Raw genomic sequence first — 18,343 nt, forward strand, 5'->3', positions numbered from 1 at the left:
ATGCACAAGTAGTCCCCATACTCCTCATCTCTTATCATGCAGGCCTCACAAACCCATCGTAAACACCTATCATTGCGTCTCCTCTTCTATGCGAGGAAAGAGCTTGTCGCGGAGCTCGTTCAGCCGTTCCCTGAACCGGTCCCATGGTGGTCGATTCAACTGTTTGCTGTACTCGCGATACTGGTACATCTCACCCCAGCAGTCCCGGCCAAAGTTACAGCCTGCCATATTGACCAGGAAATCTCCCTCGTCATAATGGACCTTCGAATCCCCCCCGTCGCCGCAGGCGCCAGGAGGGAAGGAGTTGATTTGCCGCTGCGGAAGGAAGCCCACCCCGCTACGGACCCACGGCTGGTTGGTGTAGAGATACTCCAGCGCATCTTGCTCCTTGTGCTCCCACTCCATATGCTTCTGTTCGTACATCACGGGGTCCCACCAGGCGTCCAGCAATCGATCGGCCCAGAGGGATCGTCGAATGAAGAAGGAGCCGAGGTTGAACCCGCCGCAGTCTTGCGACAGAAGAAAATTGATCGAGGACGTATCGTTATCCCCGCTCGGAGAGAGAGAAACCTGATCCAAGTAGGGATCGTTGAGAGGATGATTGATGCCAAGTGGGTTATAGACGTTGATATCGCGATAAGCAAGTTCGCCAAGCCGGTGGAATATATGGTCCTGCAGGGAGTACGAGTACTCCATAATCCAGGTGTTCAGGTCCAACCACCAGAACCTACAGCAGAATTAGCTATCACGCACTCCCTCTTTCCCTTGGTTAGTACAGCATGACTTACCATTCCGCATCGGGGTATTTGCGCATGGCTTCCCGAATGATGTCAACCTTCTCCCAGTTTTCGCGCCATTCATGTGAATAGCGCTTCTTGGCCAGCATGTTGACCGTCTCAAGCTCGTACCCCCAATGCTTGGCGTAGTGATCCTTGTTGCCGATGCTGTTGCGCTCGATCGCCCATTCCCGCGCGCCCTTCCACTCCATCACTCCTCCTTCGATATTCGATTCTAGGATAATGACGAACTTGCGCCCACCACCCAATGATGACCGTCGGTAGGCCTCGATGATCCCTGTAACAATGGGTCAGTGAATCGTGTGTTGCGCGCGCAAACGATATCTGTCCCTACGTACGTGTCCACAGAAAGACATATCCGAGCGCGAAAGCGACCAGAACCAGTAACAGCCGCGAGCGCCTACGTCGAAACACCGCCCTGCCAAATCCCCAGGAGCGCCAGCCGTCACCGGAACTAGTGAACGGGTACCCCCGCCCGAATTCGTCCTTATCAACGTAGCCATTCGGGGATCCTGATCCTAGGCGAAAGCGCGGCAGCGTCGCAGACAACTGACGCCTCGACCGCGAGAAGAATCCGTTGTTCTTGGTTGCGAAGGATGGATAGCCTCGCACCTCGTCGCTCTTGGCTTTGGCGACGGCCCATGAGATCCCACTCGGCCCTAGGGCAGTCGGGGAGAGCAAGCCACTGTGAGGCGTGGATGTGCCACTGCCGTGTGTGAATCCGGGGCTGGACCATCCTCCCACCCCCGGCGGGTGGGGAGATGGTGACCGGGAGAACGACATGGGCGGGGTGTCGGAGCCGACCAAGACGAGAAAAGTGGCAATTTCAAGCGAACACAACGGCCACTCAAGCTGAGGTGTTACTGAACAGGTAGTCGGCGCAACTGTCGGAGGAGACGAGCGCGTAGGGAGAGGGATGCCGACTCATGGACAGAAGGGTTGAAGAACGAGGAACAGAGAGAGAAAAATGGGACCCAGAGCGCCGTGAGGGAGAGATATGGTCGACATGGAGGCTACTAGATAACAACAACCAAGCCATTTGAAAAGAAAATTAAAAGTAAAATTAACTGGAGGACGGAAAAGGAATGGGAGACAGGAACAGGCACAGAAACCCATCCGTGAACGGGTCTGCCCGTTTCCGTCGAACTCGAGGGAGTGGATGGCCACTTGTCACTCGCAACGGTTCATTTCCAAGGGCACACGCTAGGGGTGGCCCCAGCAGAACCACACCGCGGGTGCAAGTGGTTTAGGGACGGACAGAGCTACGGCCATAAGGTCGACAGTCACCGGGAATGTAGGTAGTAGAGCCGATTTGTACTGTACCCTTCCGGGCGCGCGCGCGCGCCTATACTTTCAGTGGGACATGGCCATTGTTCATGAAACGTGCAGATACTTGGGGCTGTACAAAACAATTCTGTGACACGAACACAATGAGCAGCCGATTCTCAAACAAGATTGGGATTGGGGGATTTGCAATCGGTTGTTGGTGGGGGTTAGAGAAAAGGAGATGAAGACTGTTACCAAAGGAAATTAAAATCAATCAACCTTCAATGGGGAAGAGCCCCGCCCCCTCGCTTGGACCACAGCGAGCGAAGGACTTTTTGTCTGGCTGTTTGTTCTGCCTGGCATTCTTCCGGGTGCGGCAGTAGCTGGACCGATCCATCCATAACACTGTTTCAGATGATCAGGAAGGAGCCTCATGGTTCAAAAGTATGGGTTGATTGGGTTCGTGTGCTCATACTGAGTACAACCCCGATATTAATGACGATGGAGAACTTGAAGACGATTGATAGTGCAATTGAAGCTAAGTCGGGCTAAAAAAGTAGGGGCTCCACCACACTAATCTCCAAGACTAACCCAATGGGTTGGGAGTTCGTCTCAGGGTCACTCGGCCCGAACTGAGTATGTACAGCCCAGTACATACTGTAGACTACATGACAACCACCAAAACACTATTCCTCTCACCATTAGAATAAGAAAATTACCATAAGATATAAGACGTTCTCAGCGTATTCATAAGTATACAACAGCGTAAATGATATCATGGATCACAGGGGGTGTATCTCGTCTGGCTTTTCATCTTCAACATCCAATCGTAGCTCCGTTTCATGGGCGATCAAGCAGTAGCCCGTCCCAGTTTTCCTGAATTCAGCACAAATCCCAACCCAAAAATAAGTCACAGCTTTCCAAAACGATTATATAAAACACCCATGTTCCTATTTGACAAGCCCATTTGGCTCACCTTGGTTTCTATCCGACTCGGCCAAGCAAGAACCCTCTCACTTCTTTCCATAATCTTTGAGTACCGGAAGTTGATTAGCAGCCTTCTCCTTCGGCATCAGCACTTTGCGCACTGTGAACCCCTTCTCGGCTTCGGGTCGCGGACGCGCGCTGTCTCCATGATAAAACTCGCATTCGAACTTCAAGAACTTGTTTCGATGTTGCCAAATAGTAATGACGTCGCCGGTGTAAAGCTTGCCGAAGTGGAAACCCTCCCGATTGTTCTTGTCCCCCTCAGGCCCGCGTCGCAGCTCAGTGCCATTTACCCAGATACATTTGCGTGTTTTGGTAGACAGAATGGCCATTACCCCCGGGACAGTCAGCCAGTCTTTGCCATCGGCGATTTTGGCTTCGATGGCCGGCGCCCAAAAGGTGACCTCCAAGGCATATGCAGGAACCCTTGTGTCCATTGGGTCGGGATAACAGATAGTTGCTTGGGGGCCCCGACCCCATGAAGTCATTCGGTTTTCCAAGCGAAGGGTGAGGTCGAATACCGATCCAGGCAGGGTACTCAACTTGCCAAGGAGAAGTCGAGGCTTTTTCTGTTGAGGCATAGGTTGCGGAATTTGAAGTGGCACCTCATCTGGTTCAGGATCAGGTTCTGCGGGCGGTTCCGGAGGTTCTGGTCTCTGGCTTATATCTGGAAGCTGCTTTCCTGTTTTGGCATCGATGGTATTGGCCAACTCGATACTGAAAATTTCCACTTCTCCGCTTTGATCTTCAGGCTCGTGGGTCTTTTGCTTGGAGAAAGGCTCCGGACTTGAACTATCACTGGCAGTATCAGGCATGGGCAGCTCTATCCGTCGACTGAATATGGCCGAAGGCTTGGGGGTCTCATCCACAACATTGGTCCGCTGTTTCGTGCTCGAAGGTTGCTTGACCGGGTCGCCTATGTTCGCTTTAGTTGGCGGTTCCTGTGCCTCGGCGCCCTGGGGAATGGGACTCGATGTGCCAGGGTCGCGTGAGTTCACGTTCAGCTGCCCAATAAGTTTCTCAGCTCCCATCAAGCTAGGTGCAGATCCGGCAATGGGGTTTTCCGGGAGGGAGAGGATAGAAAATAGGCTGTTGCCGTCGCTTATCATCGACTCACCAGTTGAAGACACAAAGTCATGGATGCTGTAATCATCGCCCTCGAACGCGTCCACATTTTCCCCCAACGCGTGGGAGCTGTGGAGGACCGACGGCGTGATCTCACCAAAGAGGCGTTTCGGAGTAGATTGTGCCACTGGCTGAAGGGACGCGAAGCTTTCGATTTCCGGAAGCGACGGGTAATGGATATTGGCAGGGGGGTAATCGAGTTTAATCTTTTTGGATTGAGCCAGGTCGTCCCCCTCTTCATCTAGGATTTGTACCGCGTTCTCGTTGAGCGAAAGCTGGGATGCGTCCAGCTCGTCCTCCACATCTTCCCCGATGTCTGAAAGCTCCTCGACGACGTCAGGGTTGACCTCGTCGTCCTCGTACTGGTCAAGATCGGGGATATTGGCGATCCATGGATGCTGGAAACATTGTTTCTGATTTGGTCGAGAATGGGGGTCACGAGTCAAGAGCTGCGCAACAAAGTCGATGCCATCTTCTGAGACTCCAACTGCACGAAGCTGGGAGTAATCGGCATCCTCGGTCATGATGATTCTAAGCATCTGAGCTCCCCTGTCATCGCCCCTCGGAGCGAACGGAGGGACACCAGCGAGCAAGTGGAAAAGGACGGCGCCAAGCGACCACATATCGACGGATTGACCGTAAGGAGACGTTTTCGGAGGCCTGAACATTAGTACTTTATCAAGACAGAGACAGACATCATTATACTTACGGATCGCCCAGCCTACGCCGCTTCTTGATCTCCCCACGCCGGTATGTCTCATATTCAGGATAAACCTCAGGGGCACAATAGAGCAGGGTGCCGCAGAAGGTCCTTAAGAATGTCTCTTCCTGAACTACTTTTGAGAGACCGAAGTCTGACAATTTGACCCTCAGCGGATCGAAAGAGGAAATCAGGATATTGTCGGGTTTGATGTCACGGTGTGTGATCTTTCGGGCGTGCAGATACTGCAATGCATGCAAAATCTGACGGGCCATAGGCTTCACCATGTCCTCTTGGATCTTGCCATGCGATTGTAAGTAGGTTGACAACTCGCCGCAAGGGACGTACTCCATGATGATATAGATCCACCGCTCGTGTTCGTAGTGGTCGATGTATTGTACAATGTTGGGCTGGAATGAGTTCAAAGTCATTAGCTATCACGATCCGAAGCGGCGGCAAAGGAAAGGAGGAAACGTTACATGTTTTAAGTCTCTCATAATATGCATCTCATTATCAACTTTCTTGTCGAGTATGCCGTTTTTCATGAATCGTCGCTTGTCAAGCTCTTTGGCGGCATATACCGCTCCATGCTGCTTTGTCGCGAGCTTATAGACTGTTGCAAAGGCACCTTTTCCAATCTGACCGGTGACATTGTACGTTGATCCACCAGACCAGTGCATCCCGTAGGTATTGGAGCCTGACAACTGCAAGGCCGGTGCGGGTGTCGCGCGAGGATTGCGCTGAGTCTTGCCGGGCTGTTGAGGTTGAAGCTTTGAGATCCGCTCGAAGTAGCGTAGTATGTTTTCGGTGTACTGCATCATGTAACCATCCCGGGAGGGCATGCGGACAATGAAGCGAACCTCATCCGAAGCGTGGTCACCATTCATAACTTGGATCACCGAACCATTGACTAGCATACGGCTTTTCTCTTTCTGAGTCTTCCGGAGACGGCAGTTGTCCACTATCGTACCATTGGTGGAGGTATCCTCGAGCATCAGAATTCCGTCCTGGGTCAAGAAGATACGACAGTGCGTGTTGGAGATTCGTCCCATATTGCCCTGCGCTGTGAGCAAAAGGTCGCAGCGAGCTGGGTTCCGTCCGAAGTAGAAACCGGCACATGGGTCGCGTACTTGGGATGACAGGCGAAGAGCGAAGTCCAAGGCAGCAGTATCAGAACATTCATAATCTAATGCGTGTCTTTGCAGAATGTGCTGGGGACTTTGGCGGGCGGTCGCTGCCACGGCCTCGTGCGCTGCGGGCGAGTTGGGGTGTAGGATACAGATGATGTCCGTCACATCATCTTCAAGAAGACCAGAGTTGTTGTAGCCAGCACGGCGAGGGTCCGTACACGGCTGGGTTGATTCCTGAGTTGCCTCCATTTGTGATGATGACAAGCGTTTGCAGTGATTGATAAAGAAAGGCGTTCAAGCTGAGAAGTGTGTATATGGGTAGAGATAACGTGAAGCTATAGATAGAAAAAGACTGGGAGTGAAAAGATAGTGTGCTCGTGATTAGTCGTGAAAATGCAAGGAAAGATATGCGTAACCAAGGCGATTATCAACACGGCTGATTCGCACGGCTGCATCCAAGTATAAGTCTCTGCAACATGCACTTTCCCATTTTATGCGTGCGGTTCGTGATACAAAGCGCCAAGTGCTCTTACCTCGCGAGAACCAAGAACTAGCGCCTTGTGCACACAGTGCTAAGTCTTGTTTATCCCGGGGCAAGCTCTTGAAAACCAAGATAGTCTGTCCACAGCGGTTGATACTGCCTGGTTAGTTGTCACCGGCTGTAAGCAGGTTAAATATGTATCGCGCGCTCTAGCACCAAAGCAAGCAAGATCAAGCTGGTGTGGTATTTGAGCTCTTGATCGACTCGAGCTTCGGCGAGCAATCGTGCGCGTTGTGTATGTTCAAGCCCCCGATGCAGCGCAAAGCTGACTCATTGAAACAAGGAGTGAAGGGAGCGGTGTCGACCGGACCGTATGGATCGGATAATGCGATCTTTCATCTAATCATATCTAAAGCCGGCCACAAACCATTATTAGCCAAGATGCCTCTCGATCGATAGACTTGTTCCACGGGGAAAAGAAAACCAAACTTACACGATTGACGTGCTCTCCCCGCCAGCCACCCACTCACTACAAGTCCAGATTGCTGCGATGGTCTCAGCTTCGAAGGCGGAACCAACAATAGAGACGAGAGAAGAGGCTGTCCGGCAGGCGGCGTCGTCGGAGAAACATGCAGCAAGGCGAAGAGAAGGCAAGGCTGGGGGGGAGACTCGGAGGCACCGCTCCACTATTGTTTGGTTATTTTGAGCTCCCACCGCAGCCCCAGGCATCAATCCAAGCCACGGGTGCGCTAATCGGTGCCTGGCCAATTGGAGTCCTGGCCTGAGAGATGGGCGGCAATTACACCACTTTGGCAAAGATGATCCGTGGATGAAGCCGGCAGGTATGGAGTACTAGGTACCTAGGTATATTTGCTCTCGTCCAGTATACTAATAGTTACATGTACAATGTCTTGAAAATATGCACCGTCTTGCACCGTTTGGCACCACAATTTGCCTTTATCTATCGTGTGCCGTACGGCTTACTCGGATCAGTACTACGTTGATATTTTCCGCTCAATGCCGTGTTGAAAACTTGTTCCAGCCGAGCGATAGCCTCCGTGGATACCTCTATGGTTAAGGTTATGGCCTGAAATGTCGATGATTCACAAGGAGCAAGGAAGACTTACGGTAGTGGACAACAATCCGATTCCCCGACATTTTCAAGCCTTTCTCCTGGGCGACGGTCGAAAGGTCGTTGGGCCCTAGTCCAGATGCCTCGAGGTCCAGCCAGACCATGTTGGTCTCCACTGGGTGGGCGAGCTTGCCACCCAGGCCAGTCCAAATTTGAGCAACCTTCTTTGCATTCTGATGGGATTCCAGAAGCTTTCCTTGTTTGCCGTGAGGGTCAGGCCCAAAGGTCTCTTCAACAGCGACGCGGGCGGCCGCAGCCAGTACTCCCGCTTGACGCACCCCACCCCCAATGGTCTTCCGGAACCACCGAGCTTTTTTGATGAAATCGGTGGACCCTACAACGATACTGCCGATAGGAGCACCCAAGCCTTTGGAGAAGCACAGACTTACACTATCAAAAAGAGTGGTGTATTCTGGCAAGCTACCCGCTCCAGACACTACTGCTTCCCATAGTCTCGCACCATCGAGGTGCACCTTGATGCCGTTTTGATGCGCCCAATCAGTGATTCTTCGAGCTTCTGCAAGCGGCATGACCCTCCCATCCAGAGTGTTCTCGAGACTGATCAACTTTGTTGGACAATAGTGGATGTTGTCACTCAGAACGGCATGCTTCTGGATGTCCTCCAGAGTAAGGTAGGTGCCATTTTTGGGAACAACCGGGAGGACAGTCGCACCAGTCAGAGAGCTGACACCGCCTGCCTCGTAGCAGAAGATATGCGCACGGTGATCACACAGCACTGAGTAGGGTGGCTCCTTGAGATGGGTGCGGATAGCCACCTGGTTACCCATAGTGCCGGACATCACCAGCAAAGCACTTTCATGCCGCGTCCGCTCTGCCACGTATGCTTCCAGATCATTTGTTACCGGATCTTCACCGAAGACGTCGTCGAGAAGGGTGGTCTGGCAGATAGCTTCTAGCATTGCGGGTGTAGGCTTGGTCATGGTATCGCCTTTGTTGTTTTATTTAGCAAGATCCACGCATCACAGCGTTGTCCATGAACTCACTTCTAAGATCAAACTCAGCGGCGCCAGCACCCTGCCACGTGCTGGGCCTGCTCCCATTGCTATGCGAGACAGTCGATGTGCTGGCCATGGCGATTCGAGGGGTATATGCGATTCGTGAGATAGAAACCAAGGGTCTCTGAGCGGATGGGTTCCGGAGAGAAAGACGGGTGAGGTATCTCATTAAGACTTTTATACTCACAGTAAACGGTAGAAAAGAAGCAGAAGGAGGGGGGTGGGGGTAAATTATGAGCAAGCCGGAAGCCGTCAACCCGTCAAAGTAAGCCCGAAGCCGACACCGCAGGGAAGAAGAGGGCCCGGGGAGGAGCCGGGAGATAGGGAAACTGCCTATGCGGGGTGCCCAATCTGCTGGGCAAAACCAACGTTCCGAGGCAGAGGGAATCCAGTCGGGTTCCGTTCCATAAACCATGAGTGTCTGTAATTGTAAGACTGTAAGGCTGTAACACAGTAAACAACGCTCGGTGTCAGCCTATGACGCCACGGCAAACGCGCGCCGTCCTTATCGATAGTAGTCCCAAAGAGGAAAAGGTCGACCCGCCGACGTGTCCCCAGTTGGCGGCTGAGTCAGCAGTCGAGACCTCTGGATCTTCGCGGACAGGGCAGGTTTGCGCCCTGATGGATTCGGAACGTCCTGTCTCAACCTGCGACCTCCTCCTCTCCTTCCCCCTCCCTTTCCTCAGAGAAGTGAGATTCTGTTACAGCGACACAACCGATCATCACCCAATTTTCCCCCGGCGTGGGTGCCACGCATCCCCCCTCGCTTATCCCTCATCATGTCTGCCACCATGGATTTGTCCCGCCTAACTCGACCCGCGATCCTGTGCCAGTGCTCGCGATGCTCCAGCTCTCTCGCCGCCTTGGAGAACGAGTGGGCGAAGCTTTCGAACTCCTACTCCATAGCGGCGGGGTGGCTGAGTGTCGAGCTGCATCGCATTTCTATCTCCTCGGAAAAGAAGCAGATCCCCCAGTCTTCGGAGTTGAGCAAATTGCGGGGTCGCATCCTACAGGAAGTCTCCTGCAAGCTTTGCCAGCAGAAGCTGGGTGCGCTGTGTGCCCTCGACAATGGGTAAGAAACGGATGATGTTAGATCTTTTTGTGTTAGGCTGACAACAATCCCTAAGTCCAAACATCTTCTGGAAGCTTTCCAAAGTGTCATTCAGGGAGATCGTGACCATGCGTACCGTCGAACCTACCTTCAAAGATGGAGCGCTCGAACGTCTGATATGCCCACCACAGGAGCAACGACGAGATAGGGCCCCTTTTCAGCCAGGCGCTTTGGTCCCGGTCGGATCCACGGAGCTGGAGAGTCATGGGATCTCGGTGGAACAACAGATTCAACACCAAGGTCTTAGCCTTGATCATATTTCCAGCTCGGTCAGCAACCTCCACGATACCATGTTCGAACTCAAACATGCATTTACCGCCCTACGTATCGAGTTGAACGGCCCCGGTCGCTTCGGTCCAGACATGAACAGCCCTGCTAGCAAGGACCTGATGATCGCAACGGTGTTGAAGGAGCTCCGATCGAAATCCGAGGAGATCGAAAGACTCAAATTGGAGATTGAAGCCTTGAAGTTGAAGAACCGCTACGTGGAGGAACAACAATCGGCTAGACAGCAGGAGCAACTGCCCCCTTCACTACCGATATTGACTGTGGGCGAGATGCTACCGGAAGTACGGAGTCCAGGACTACTGCAGGGGAGCAGGAAGCGGCCGTGGCCCGACTCGTTCCCAAGTGGTCGAACCCAGCCGATCGGGGACTCGTTTGACGATGACGATGACGACGAGAGTATCGGCGACTTTGCTCTGGATGGTAGGAATACTATACCGGCCGTCAAGATTCCACTCAAGGATCCACCCCTCCGGAATTCAGAAACAGTCCATACGACGGATACGACGACCCGTGAACCAAGCCCCTCGGGGTCCCCTCGATTGCGCATCGAAGTTAGCCACTCTCGACATCAAACGCCACACGACGATCACAATATGGACGGAAGCCTGGAAGCTTCTACGAACTCGCAGCCAAGGGAGCCAGTCGTCAAACGGCCCCGGTTGGCTCAACCGGCCGATAAAAATTCCACCAGCGCGAGGAAGGCGGGCCGGCCCCGCAAGTCATTCAGCCAGACCACCAAACCTGACATTTTCTCTCACATCAAGCCCGCGCCACTCGCCGAACAAAACACCAACAACATTAACGGTGCCAATAATCCCAAGGAAGCGACTTCTCTCGCCGCCACCAGCCCCAGTGAGCCAGCCCCGGGCCAAGAACCTCGCCGGACACGCTCTCGGAGCCTCCGAAGACGGCAGTCTGCAAACAACCTATTCTCCGCGCCAGGCCAGTCACTCCCCAACGGCCATCAGAATGGTGAAACCTTCAACACAACCGAGCCGAACCCACCCAGTGCCGGCAAAGAAAACCCCCCTGTTGCCATGAACGACGTTCAGCCCACGGACACCAGCGAGAAGCGCAAGGCCCAGACCGCCGCGCGCGACATCATGGTCCGACTGGCTATGCAACGTGAGGAGGCCATGGAAACCGATACTTCTCGATGAAATATCGGTGAAGGCGGGAATTCCCTCAGATTGCCTCCTCTTAGCTAACAAAACATTATCCGATTCAGCCCTTCCTGTCTTTTTAAGAACCCCAAGCTTGGCCTTCCAAGGTTATGCCATGCTTTTTCTTTTGTCTTCTTCGGCGCACGAAAAATGTTCCCTTCAGTTTCTCCTTACCGGCGTATCGGTGAACGGGTAGGTGGGTGGGTGGGTGGGTGAATCCGGTGGACGGGCTCGGCTGGTTAAGTCTAGATTGTATCTCCTTTTCTGAATTTCGAGACAACCCCCGAACAATATTTCCTCTTCCGTGTGAGGTCAAAGCTACAATCTACCTCCCTTTATCAGAATAACAATCAGATGGTATCTATGATCCATACATGAGACCCGGATGGAATAAGTCCCACAAGCGAAGCCACATAAATCCACAAATAGATCAATGGCTTGATAGAGTACCTGAAGCTCCCCCCCCTCCCCAAAAGTAGATACATGATTCGAGATCCAACCCCCAATTTTCACCATTCCAAGACACTGACCGCCCTAGATAAGCGGGAAACACACACAGTACACATCTATTTTACACACATAAACCCACAGCCCTCGCGGGCCCGCTCGCAGGCCTTCTTGAGCGCCTGCTCCTCCGTATCCGTCCACTTGACGCTCAGCTCATCCCACGGCTTCTTGGAGTTATACTCCTCGCGGAACAGCTTGTGCATTGCCTGCAGACGGGCGACCTCGCGCGGGTCCCCGGTGCCCGAGTAGACCATGAACAAGGTACAGGGCGGGAGGGCGTCGTAGATGCGCCGGATGTTCGCGACCGTCCGGCTGACCACGTCCGATAATTGTGGCGTCGTTGCTGGGCGCTCTTCTTCTGTTTTCTCCTCAGAGGGTAACGCCGTACTTGTGGCTGCTGCGGTGGGAGCGGCATTACTGGACGTTGTTGTTGTTGTTGTTGTTGTTGCCGTGGTTTCCTCGGCGGCAGGAACTACGGCGGTCGATTCGTTGGCGTTGTTGGGGTCGGGAAGACGGTTGCAAAAGCCACGGTGGAGTTCGAGCTCGCGCAGACGCGCCCAGGTGAAGTCCACGCCGCCGCCGGGGATGGAGGGGTGGGTGTCGTCGCCGTTGACGGCGGAGGCGATGCCGTCGACGACGTCGTTGTCGTCGACGCAGCCGATTGCGACGGTCGCCTGGGCGCCGAAGCCGCGCTCGGGGTTGCCCCAGTCGACAACGGCGCCGGTGCGGCCTTCAGGGGTATTATTGGTTGTGTTGTTGTTGGTTGAGGGAGTGTGCTTGCCAGGCCGGGTGGTGCGGCCAAGGCGTTTGAAGATGCTTTCGTTGGAATTGTCGCCTGTGCCCCAGCGCTCGCCCTTCTCGCACTTCTGCTTGACGAGCTCGAGCACGGCGCGAGCGTCTTCGATGGAGTCGTGGCCGGTTTGGCCCTTTTGGATCTCCTTGCCCATGTATTTTTGAGTGAGCCACTTCAGGCTGCATTTGAGGGGCGGGCCGCGTGGGTGGGGGTAAATGAAGGTGGTGTCGACGATGAAGGGATGGGTCATCTTGAGGGCGTTCATATCGGAGTTGAGGGAGTGGCCGACGAGGATGGCTCGGGGAGTGAGGATGGTGAGAAGCTTCTGCTGAATGTCGGCGAGGGTGGTGGTGACGGGGTCGAGCTTCTCCTTGGTGATGCCGGAGAATCGGGTGAGGTAGTCAATGATGGGCTTTTGTGGCTTTACGAGCTCGTCGAGTACAACCTCCCCGTCCCAGCGGACCAAGCTAACCCGCGTGAGTTCGGACTGGCCTCCCTCCGTGATACACATTTCGCAATCCAGCGCCAATACGTCCCGTCCAGCGGTCATGCTTCCCTGCTGGATCTCAGCCTCCGGTACCTGGCCAGCCTCTAGACTTTCAACGTGGGTATCAACCCATCCATCCTCTGCAGATTGACCGGCTCGCTTGCGGTTCTCCGCTAAAGTCAACCTCTCTTGCTCGCTGGCCATGAGAGCCGGATGTAGGACGTAGTCGTTTTCGCGCAGATCCGCGACGGAACTGATAAACGTAGTGATTGGCGTTCTCTGGGAAGCCTGGTTCTTGTCGACCCTGACCGGTTTCGGACCTTTCGTGTTGTTACTGTCCTTGTTCTTCGGAAGTGGCGTGAGGAGCATCGCCTGGAGCGGCGAGTGCACTTTGTTGTACTTCGTGTCTCCAGGCGCCTTCACCGGCCAAGCGTGAGGAAACATATCGGCCAACGACTGCAGAGGCTCTGGGAGACTCTCCCGCGTCAACGGCCGCGGGTTGAACCGGTGGGACCGATCCTCCAGAGGCAGGCCTTGCTTCCACCGGGCAAAGTCCGCCGTCTTGGGATCCTCCTCCTGTTTCTCCGTAGTTTCTGTATCCTTGTCCACGTCCATCTGCTCGCTGGTCTCCTCCGGTGCCAGCGGTATAGATCCATCCAGCATCCCAAGTTCCAGGCCGGGTACCATCACTACCACAATCTTTCGAACATAGCCGGAGTGCTTGATGGAGATCCATTGTGGTGCAATGCCATCGGCAAAACAGTATAGGAGCAGACTCTGTAGGTCTGCGATCCGAATGGATGACTGTAATCGCCCTTCGACGTATGTGAGGACGGGGTACTTGGTCTTGACACCATCCACACGCTTCTTCTTGCTCGGTCGCTGAGCTCCATTTGGCGCCTTATCGGCCCCGGCGTCGGACGTCGCAGAGTTCTCGTTGTTGCCGTTTGATTCCGATGTCGACCTCTGAAGGGACGCAAGGGTTTGTGCGACTCCGAAGCCGTTCCCTATGTCTGGGTTGGTTTTCACGGGACTTTCGTCGTCCGAGCAATCGGCGTGCTTGCGCTTTCTGGATCCGGCCATTTCTGGGTTGACAGCGGCAAGAGGTGGAAGTGTCTGAAGCAGCTTACCCAGCTTCACCGGTTTCAGCAAGTTGATTCAAGAGCCGGTTCAGACAAGGAATCGCCTTCTAATCCGCTGCAAAAATGTCGAGAAAACGGGGAGAATTCGCCTGGCGATTGACAGAGCTCGGATGTCGCGCGGCGAAGATCCTATCAATCTCAGGCTCACGTGATGATAGCATATCGTAGGCGGTGATGAGTTCAAGTTGTGGTTGCTGCAGCGTCTGCAGGAGGGCTGCATCTGCGAAACACGCAAGCTGAACCTGCACAGGGTCCAGGAGCCATTATACAGTAGGCTTCGCGATAGCTGAACTCATGGTTACGAGGAATTTCAAGCCAGACTCCAGAGACCATTTGTTGCAGTTTTATGAATGAATCGATCTATTCCCGATAAGCGTCCATCCCGAGGGCAAAGTGATTACTCATCCTGAAGCTTTCTTTCCTCGGATCCCACCAATGAAACCCGCTGCAGAGCGCCGAAGATCGCAAGATGGGTGGAGGAGGGAGGGGGAATAATTTACATAGTAGCTGTATTACAAAACATGGTTCGATCTGATAAGCGGCCAAAATTTCGCCATCGATCATCCTTTCCCTCTTCTTCCCTCGATTGTTCCATTCATAGTACCTGGTGCTTTTCTTATTGTCTTTGCTACTTTGGTCACCTATTCTCTTTCCCCTCCTTCCTACTCAATATACTCACCAGATTGAGTACCACAACCTGTTCTACGAAGCAGATTCAAGCAAACAACTTCTCCTCTCATCCAGTGCAGCAGCTCTCGACAGACAGCCCTCTAAAGGTCCCCCCCCCTCCCCGCCGCCGCCGACCTCGCCCGCCGCCCGCGCTCGCTCATATTCTCCCCCACCCCACGCCATCGTAACAGTCACACACGCACACAAGACTTCCTCCCTCTCCCCTCCTGCCCCGAACCCACCAGCAAATAAAAGCCCACCAAAAAAAAAAAGAAAAACAAAAGCACAATGTCCGCCCTCATCGAAGTGGCCACGGAGGCCGAGTTCCCGACCTACCTCTCCTCGCTGCCGCCGACCTGCCTGCTGGTGCTGTACTTCCACGCCCCCTGGGCGGCGCCCTGCACGCAGATGCGAGCCGTGCTGTCGGCCCTGGCCTCGCAATACCCGGCGACGAGCCCGCCGACGACGGCCTTCCTGAGCGTCAACGCCGAGGAGCTGCCCGACATCTCCGAAGACTACGACGTCACCGCCGTGCCCTTCGTCGTCCTCGTTCGCGACGGCCAGATCCTCGAGTCCATCAGCGGCAGTGAAGCCGTGCGCGTGCGCGATGCCGTCGAGCGCTACGCCGGCGCCGGCAGCAACACGACACAGCAACCCCAAACACAACAGCAGAAGACCGCCATCCCCCCGCCATTGACCGCCGTGCCCCGCGAGGACGCCTCCGCGCCCACGACCGCCACCCAGGCGCCCAACGGAGCCACAGGCGGAGGAGCTGCCGCTGGCCCCGCCGCGACGGCGGAGACAAAGGAGGCCCTCTTCGCGCGCCTGGCGGAGCTGGTCAAGGCCGCGCCGGTCATGCTGTTCATGAAGGGCACGCCCAGCGCGCCCCAGTGCGGCTTCAGTCGGCAATTGGTCGGGATCCTGCGCGAGCGCAGCGTCAAGTACGGGTTCTTCAACATCCTGGCCGATGAGGACGTGCGCCAGGGTCTGAAGGAGTTCGCCGATTGGCCCACTTTCCCCCAGCTGTGGGTTGATGGCGAGTTGGTCGGTGGGTTGGATATTGTATGTTCTTTTCTTTTTTCTTTTTGCCTCTTTTCTGCCTTCTTTTCTAAGCAAATCAATCGTGCTAACGTCTCTCGCAATTACAGGTTAAGGAAGAACTTGAGAATGACCCGGATTTCCTCGCCGCGTACTCGGTTAACAAGGCTGTCTGAGTATTATAGAATAGGTCTGCGTTGTTGGGGGTCCCTGTATTTTCCTCGTCATTTTTTTTATTTTCAAAGATACTTCCCAGTTGTCAAGTTCTCTCTAAGATCTAGCGATGGATATTGAGAAAAAATCAAAAGATTTAATTATTGTACCACCGTTTTCAGTTTCTTCCGTTGCCTTGCCGTCTCTGGTCTTGTGCCGCTCGAAGTAATATGTCCGTCTTACATCCTCTACATGGAAGCAAAATATGCGGTGTATGTCCTCTCGTAGAAGTCATGCGATATATTGTTTATGAGGGACAGATGAAAATTTGCAAGTCAAGCAATTCGCTTTATTCGGGCATCTAGCCATGGAGGGCGAGACACATGCATATTCAAGTATGGCACGATGAAGGAATTCGAAACCTACGACTCCGACTCGTCTTCCGCTCGCCAAACGTTTGCCATCCAATTTTCAGGATCCTTGTTCCGTCGGGCTTGATTTGGCATCCTGGGAAACATAGGGCTGTAGTCGCGCTCATTCCAGATATTTCTAAAGGCCCGGTTGCGGATCACGGTGCGGACGCGGGAGAGCACGGCATCCTCGTCGACGTACGCACCGGCCAGCCAGCGATCGCCCTGGGCGGTGTTGAAGGCGCGGCGGGCGTGCACGACGCGCCGGTTCTCGAAGATGACGCATTGGCCCGGCTCGAGTTTCAGCTCGAAGACATTCTTGGGGTCCTCCAGCTTGGCCGCGAAGTACGCCAGCGCCTTCACGGCCAGAGCGTACTCGCCGTGGTCCGGGTAGCGGTCCGTGATGCTCGCCTGGAAGGGCGGCGAGTAGTTGACGCGGGTCAGCCGCCGCCGGAGGCCCTCCCGCGGCAGCGGGAACTCCTGCTCGAACACCGGCCAGGTGTTGGTGTAGAAGTGGTCCGCGTGGTTGTACTCGTAGGTCAGGTCCAGCCGCGTCAGGGCCTTCCAGTACGGCCGCCGGTCATGGTACATGGACCGCGCCACGTGGAAGGTGTCGGCGAAGAGCGACTCGCCGCCGTCGCACGAGTTCCGCAGGCAGTGCAGCAGCTGGAACCCCGGGGGCTCGTTCATGTACATCAGGTCCATGTGGAAGTTCAGGAACTGGTTCGTGTAGGCGACATTCTCGGCATTGGGCTTGTTGCGCACATCCCAGGTCGGGCCGTAGAACGTGTTGCGGAGGGGACCGAGCCGCGTCGCGATCTTCTCGACCTCGGCGCGCGAGTCCGGGATGTTCTTGACAAAGATGAGTCCCGTTTCGGCCAGGCTCCGCAGCGCCAAGGCGAATTCTTCACTTTCCTGCATGAAATCCTCGTAATCGACCCAGTACACATGTTCTTCGATCGTCGCACGGTTCCAAATCTTTCGCCACCGTCTCTTGCTGCTAGCAACCTCCAGGAGGGGCGCGAAGACGCCGTGTTTGATATGATCGATGTCGTACTGGGATATGTGTATCTTCTCGCCCTTTGCCATTCCCCGGTCCCAATTTACCACCATTCGCTTGTGATTGATCTCGATAGACCGCGGCTGGATGTCAAGGGGTATGTCGGTGGTGCGGAAATTGCGTTGCTTGGTAGACGGGTCGACGCACTGCGAGCATTTGCATGCATCGCGCAGCGTGTGATAGAGTACCGAGAACTCCCTCCGTCCAGGTTGCTTGATCAGAAGAGCATCCTGTGTCGCCTGGATGCCATCCACCCATTTACCTTCGATCTGGATAGGGATTCGCAAGGGTCTGACTGACGGCCGACCTTCTTCATTGACGGTGGTGCGGTCACGTTCAGGGTGAGTATCTTCGGGGGCGGCGCCTTGGTGGTCGTTTGGGTCGAACTCAGATTCTGAAATGAGAACGGAAGGATTCACTGGAGCAGGGGACCGTCCATGCCCTGCTGAAATTTCGGGTTCCTCCTTCCTTTCCTGCCATAGACTTGGTGTCTTTGCGTAGCTGCGGCGGAGTGCGGGGGTGAGGGCTGTTGCGATGCGAGGAGATCGCAGGAGGCTTCTTGTTAACAAGGACGCCATGTCGAACTCACTTCATCTGAGCTCCGAGCGCTGCTGCACAAGATGAGGCGGAAGCATATATATATAGCAACCGGACTAAAGAAAAGAAGGGAAGGAAATCATGGAGGGGAAGCAAAGCACATCAGCTAACAGTCAAGAACGAGAGCCTCGGCTCGGAGGTCGAACTCTTTCTCCGCAATCCGCATCGCGCTTTCTTCTCGCTTGTGGACTAGCCTCATGCCGCTTTAATCTGCCAGGCATAGTGTTATCACCGGAAAACAATTAAAGTAACACCACCTGAACATAGACATGGTGCAGAGAAAAATTCATC

General features: G+C 54.4%; 7 protein-coding genes across 7 annotated transcripts; 2 read left to right on the forward strand and 5 right to left on the reverse strand.

Moving 5' to 3' along the window:
• Window positions 1-69: 69 nt before the first annotated feature.
• BO66DRAFT_314427 (putative alpha-1,6-mannosyltransferase subunit) lies at window positions 70-1,580 on the reverse strand (the record flags this gene model as incomplete). Its single annotated transcript, XM_025643435.1, has 3 exons — window positions 70-727; window positions 789-1,074; window positions 1,136-1,580. 3 exons carry the CDS (start codon window positions 1,578-1,580, stop codon window positions 70-72), a joined length of 1,389 nt encoding a protein of 462 aa, XP_025507718.1.
• A 1,496-nt stretch (window positions 1,581-3,076) lies between these two features.
• Window positions 3,077-6,254, reverse strand: BO66DRAFT_314308 (serine/threonine-protein kinase; the record flags this gene model as incomplete). The annotated part of the gene is made up of 3 exons (XM_025643428.1): window positions 3,077-4,835; window positions 4,885-5,285; window positions 5,355-6,254. 3 exons carry the CDS (start codon window positions 6,252-6,254, stop codon window positions 3,077-3,079), a joined length of 3,060 nt encoding a protein of 1,019 aa, XP_025507719.1.
• A 1,096-nt stretch (window positions 6,255-7,350) lies between these two features.
• Window positions 7,351-9,036, reverse strand: BO66DRAFT_388537 (threonine aldolase GLY1). Its single transcript, XM_025646583.1, has 3 exons — window positions 8,623-9,036; window positions 7,614-8,567; window positions 7,351-7,554 (listed from the first exon to the last, which is right to left on the reverse strand). The coding sequence occupies exons 1-3, from the start codon at window positions 8,708-8,710 to the stop codon at window positions 7,448-7,450; spliced, it is 1,149 nt and encodes a 382-aa protein (XP_025507720.1). The 5' UTR covers window positions 8,711-9,036; the 3' UTR covers window positions 7,351-7,447.
• A 252-nt stretch (window positions 9,037-9,288) lies between these two features.
• BO66DRAFT_417707 (uncharacterized protein) lies at window positions 9,289-11,383 on the forward strand. The gene is made up of 2 exons (XM_025649700.1): window positions 9,289-9,706; window positions 9,762-11,383. Exons 1-2 carry the CDS (start codon window positions 9,414-9,416, stop codon window positions 11,191-11,193), a joined length of 1,725 nt encoding a protein of 574 aa, XP_025507721.1. The 5' UTR covers window positions 9,289-9,413; the 3' UTR covers window positions 11,194-11,383.
• A 118-nt stretch (window positions 11,384-11,501) lies between these two features.
• BO66DRAFT_175497 (RNA exonuclease) lies at window positions 11,502-14,456 on the reverse strand. Its single transcript, XM_025642329.1, has one exon. It carries the CDS (start codon window positions 14,064-14,066, stop codon window positions 11,763-11,765), a length of 2,304 nt encoding a protein of 767 aa, XP_025507722.1. The 5' UTR covers window positions 14,067-14,456; the 3' UTR covers window positions 11,502-11,762.
• A 262-nt stretch (window positions 14,457-14,718) lies between these two features.
• On the forward strand, window positions 14,719-16,114 carry BO66DRAFT_425994 (PICOT family protein). Its single transcript, XM_025650263.1, has 2 exons — window positions 14,719-15,856; window positions 15,943-16,114. Exons 1-2 carry the CDS (start codon window positions 15,083-15,085, stop codon window positions 16,006-16,008), a joined length of 840 nt encoding a protein of 279 aa, XP_025507723.1. The 5' UTR covers window positions 14,719-15,082; the 3' UTR covers window positions 16,009-16,114.
• A 42-nt stretch (window positions 16,115-16,156) lies between these two features.
• Window positions 16,157-18,127, reverse strand: BO66DRAFT_388541 (putative Gamma-butyrobetaine hydroxylase subfamily). Its single transcript, XM_025646584.1, has one exon. It carries the CDS (start codon window positions 18,031-18,033, stop codon window positions 16,408-16,410), a length of 1,626 nt encoding a protein of 541 aa, XP_025507724.1. The 5' UTR covers window positions 18,034-18,127; the 3' UTR covers window positions 16,157-16,407.
• Between the last annotated feature and the right edge of the window lie 216 nt (window positions 18,128-18,343).

The sequence above is a fragment of the Aspergillus aculeatinus genome (genome assembly GCF_003184765.1).
Source record: "Aspergillus aculeatinus CBS 121060 unplaced genomic scaffold BO66scaffold_5, whole genome shotgun sequence".
NCBI lineage: Eukaryota > Fungi > Ascomycota > Eurotiomycetes > Eurotiales > Aspergillaceae > Aspergillus > Aspergillus aculeatinus.

What these genes read in the sequence shown, in the direction of transcription:
- BO66DRAFT_388541 (XM_025646584.1), bottom strand. Translation starts at nt 18,033, where the DNA reads ATGGCGTCCTTGTTAACAAGAAGCCTCCTGCGATCTCCTCGCATCGCA.
- BO66DRAFT_388537 (XM_025646583.1), bottom strand. Translation starts at nt 8,710, where the DNA reads ATGGCCAGCACATCGACTGTCTCGCATAGCAATGGGAGCAGGCCCAGC. An exon ending in CGCTGAGTTTGATCTTAGAA is followed by an intron (nt 8,568 to 8,622) that starts GTGAGTTCATGG and finishes AAAACAACAAAG; the next exon opens with GCGATACCATGACCAAGCCT. An exon ending in TCGGATTGTTGTCCACTACC is followed by an intron (nt 7,555 to 7,613) that starts GTAAGTCTTCCT and finishes CCTTAACCATAG; the next exon opens with AGGTATCCACGGAGGCTATC.
- BO66DRAFT_175497 (XM_025642329.1), bottom strand. Translation starts at nt 14,066, where the DNA reads ATGGCCGGATCCAGAAAGCGCAAGCACGCCGATTGCTCGGACGACGAA.
- BO66DRAFT_425994 (XM_025650263.1), top strand. Translation starts at nt 15,083, where the DNA reads ATGTCCGCCCTCATCGAAGTGGCCACGGAGGCCGAGTTCCCGACCTAC. An exon ending in TGGTCGGTGGGTTGGATATT is followed by an intron (nt 15,857 to 15,942) that starts GTATGTTCTTTT and finishes TCGCAATTACAG; the next exon opens with GTTAAGGAAGAACTTGAGAA.
- BO66DRAFT_417707 (XM_025649700.1), top strand. Translation starts at nt 9,414, where the DNA reads ATGTCTGCCACCATGGATTTGTCCCGCCTAACTCGACCCGCGATCCTG. An exon ending in CTGTGTGCCCTCGACAATGG is followed by an intron (nt 9,707 to 9,761) that starts GTAAGAAACGGA and finishes ACAATCCCTAAG; the next exon opens with TCCAAACATCTTCTGGAAGC.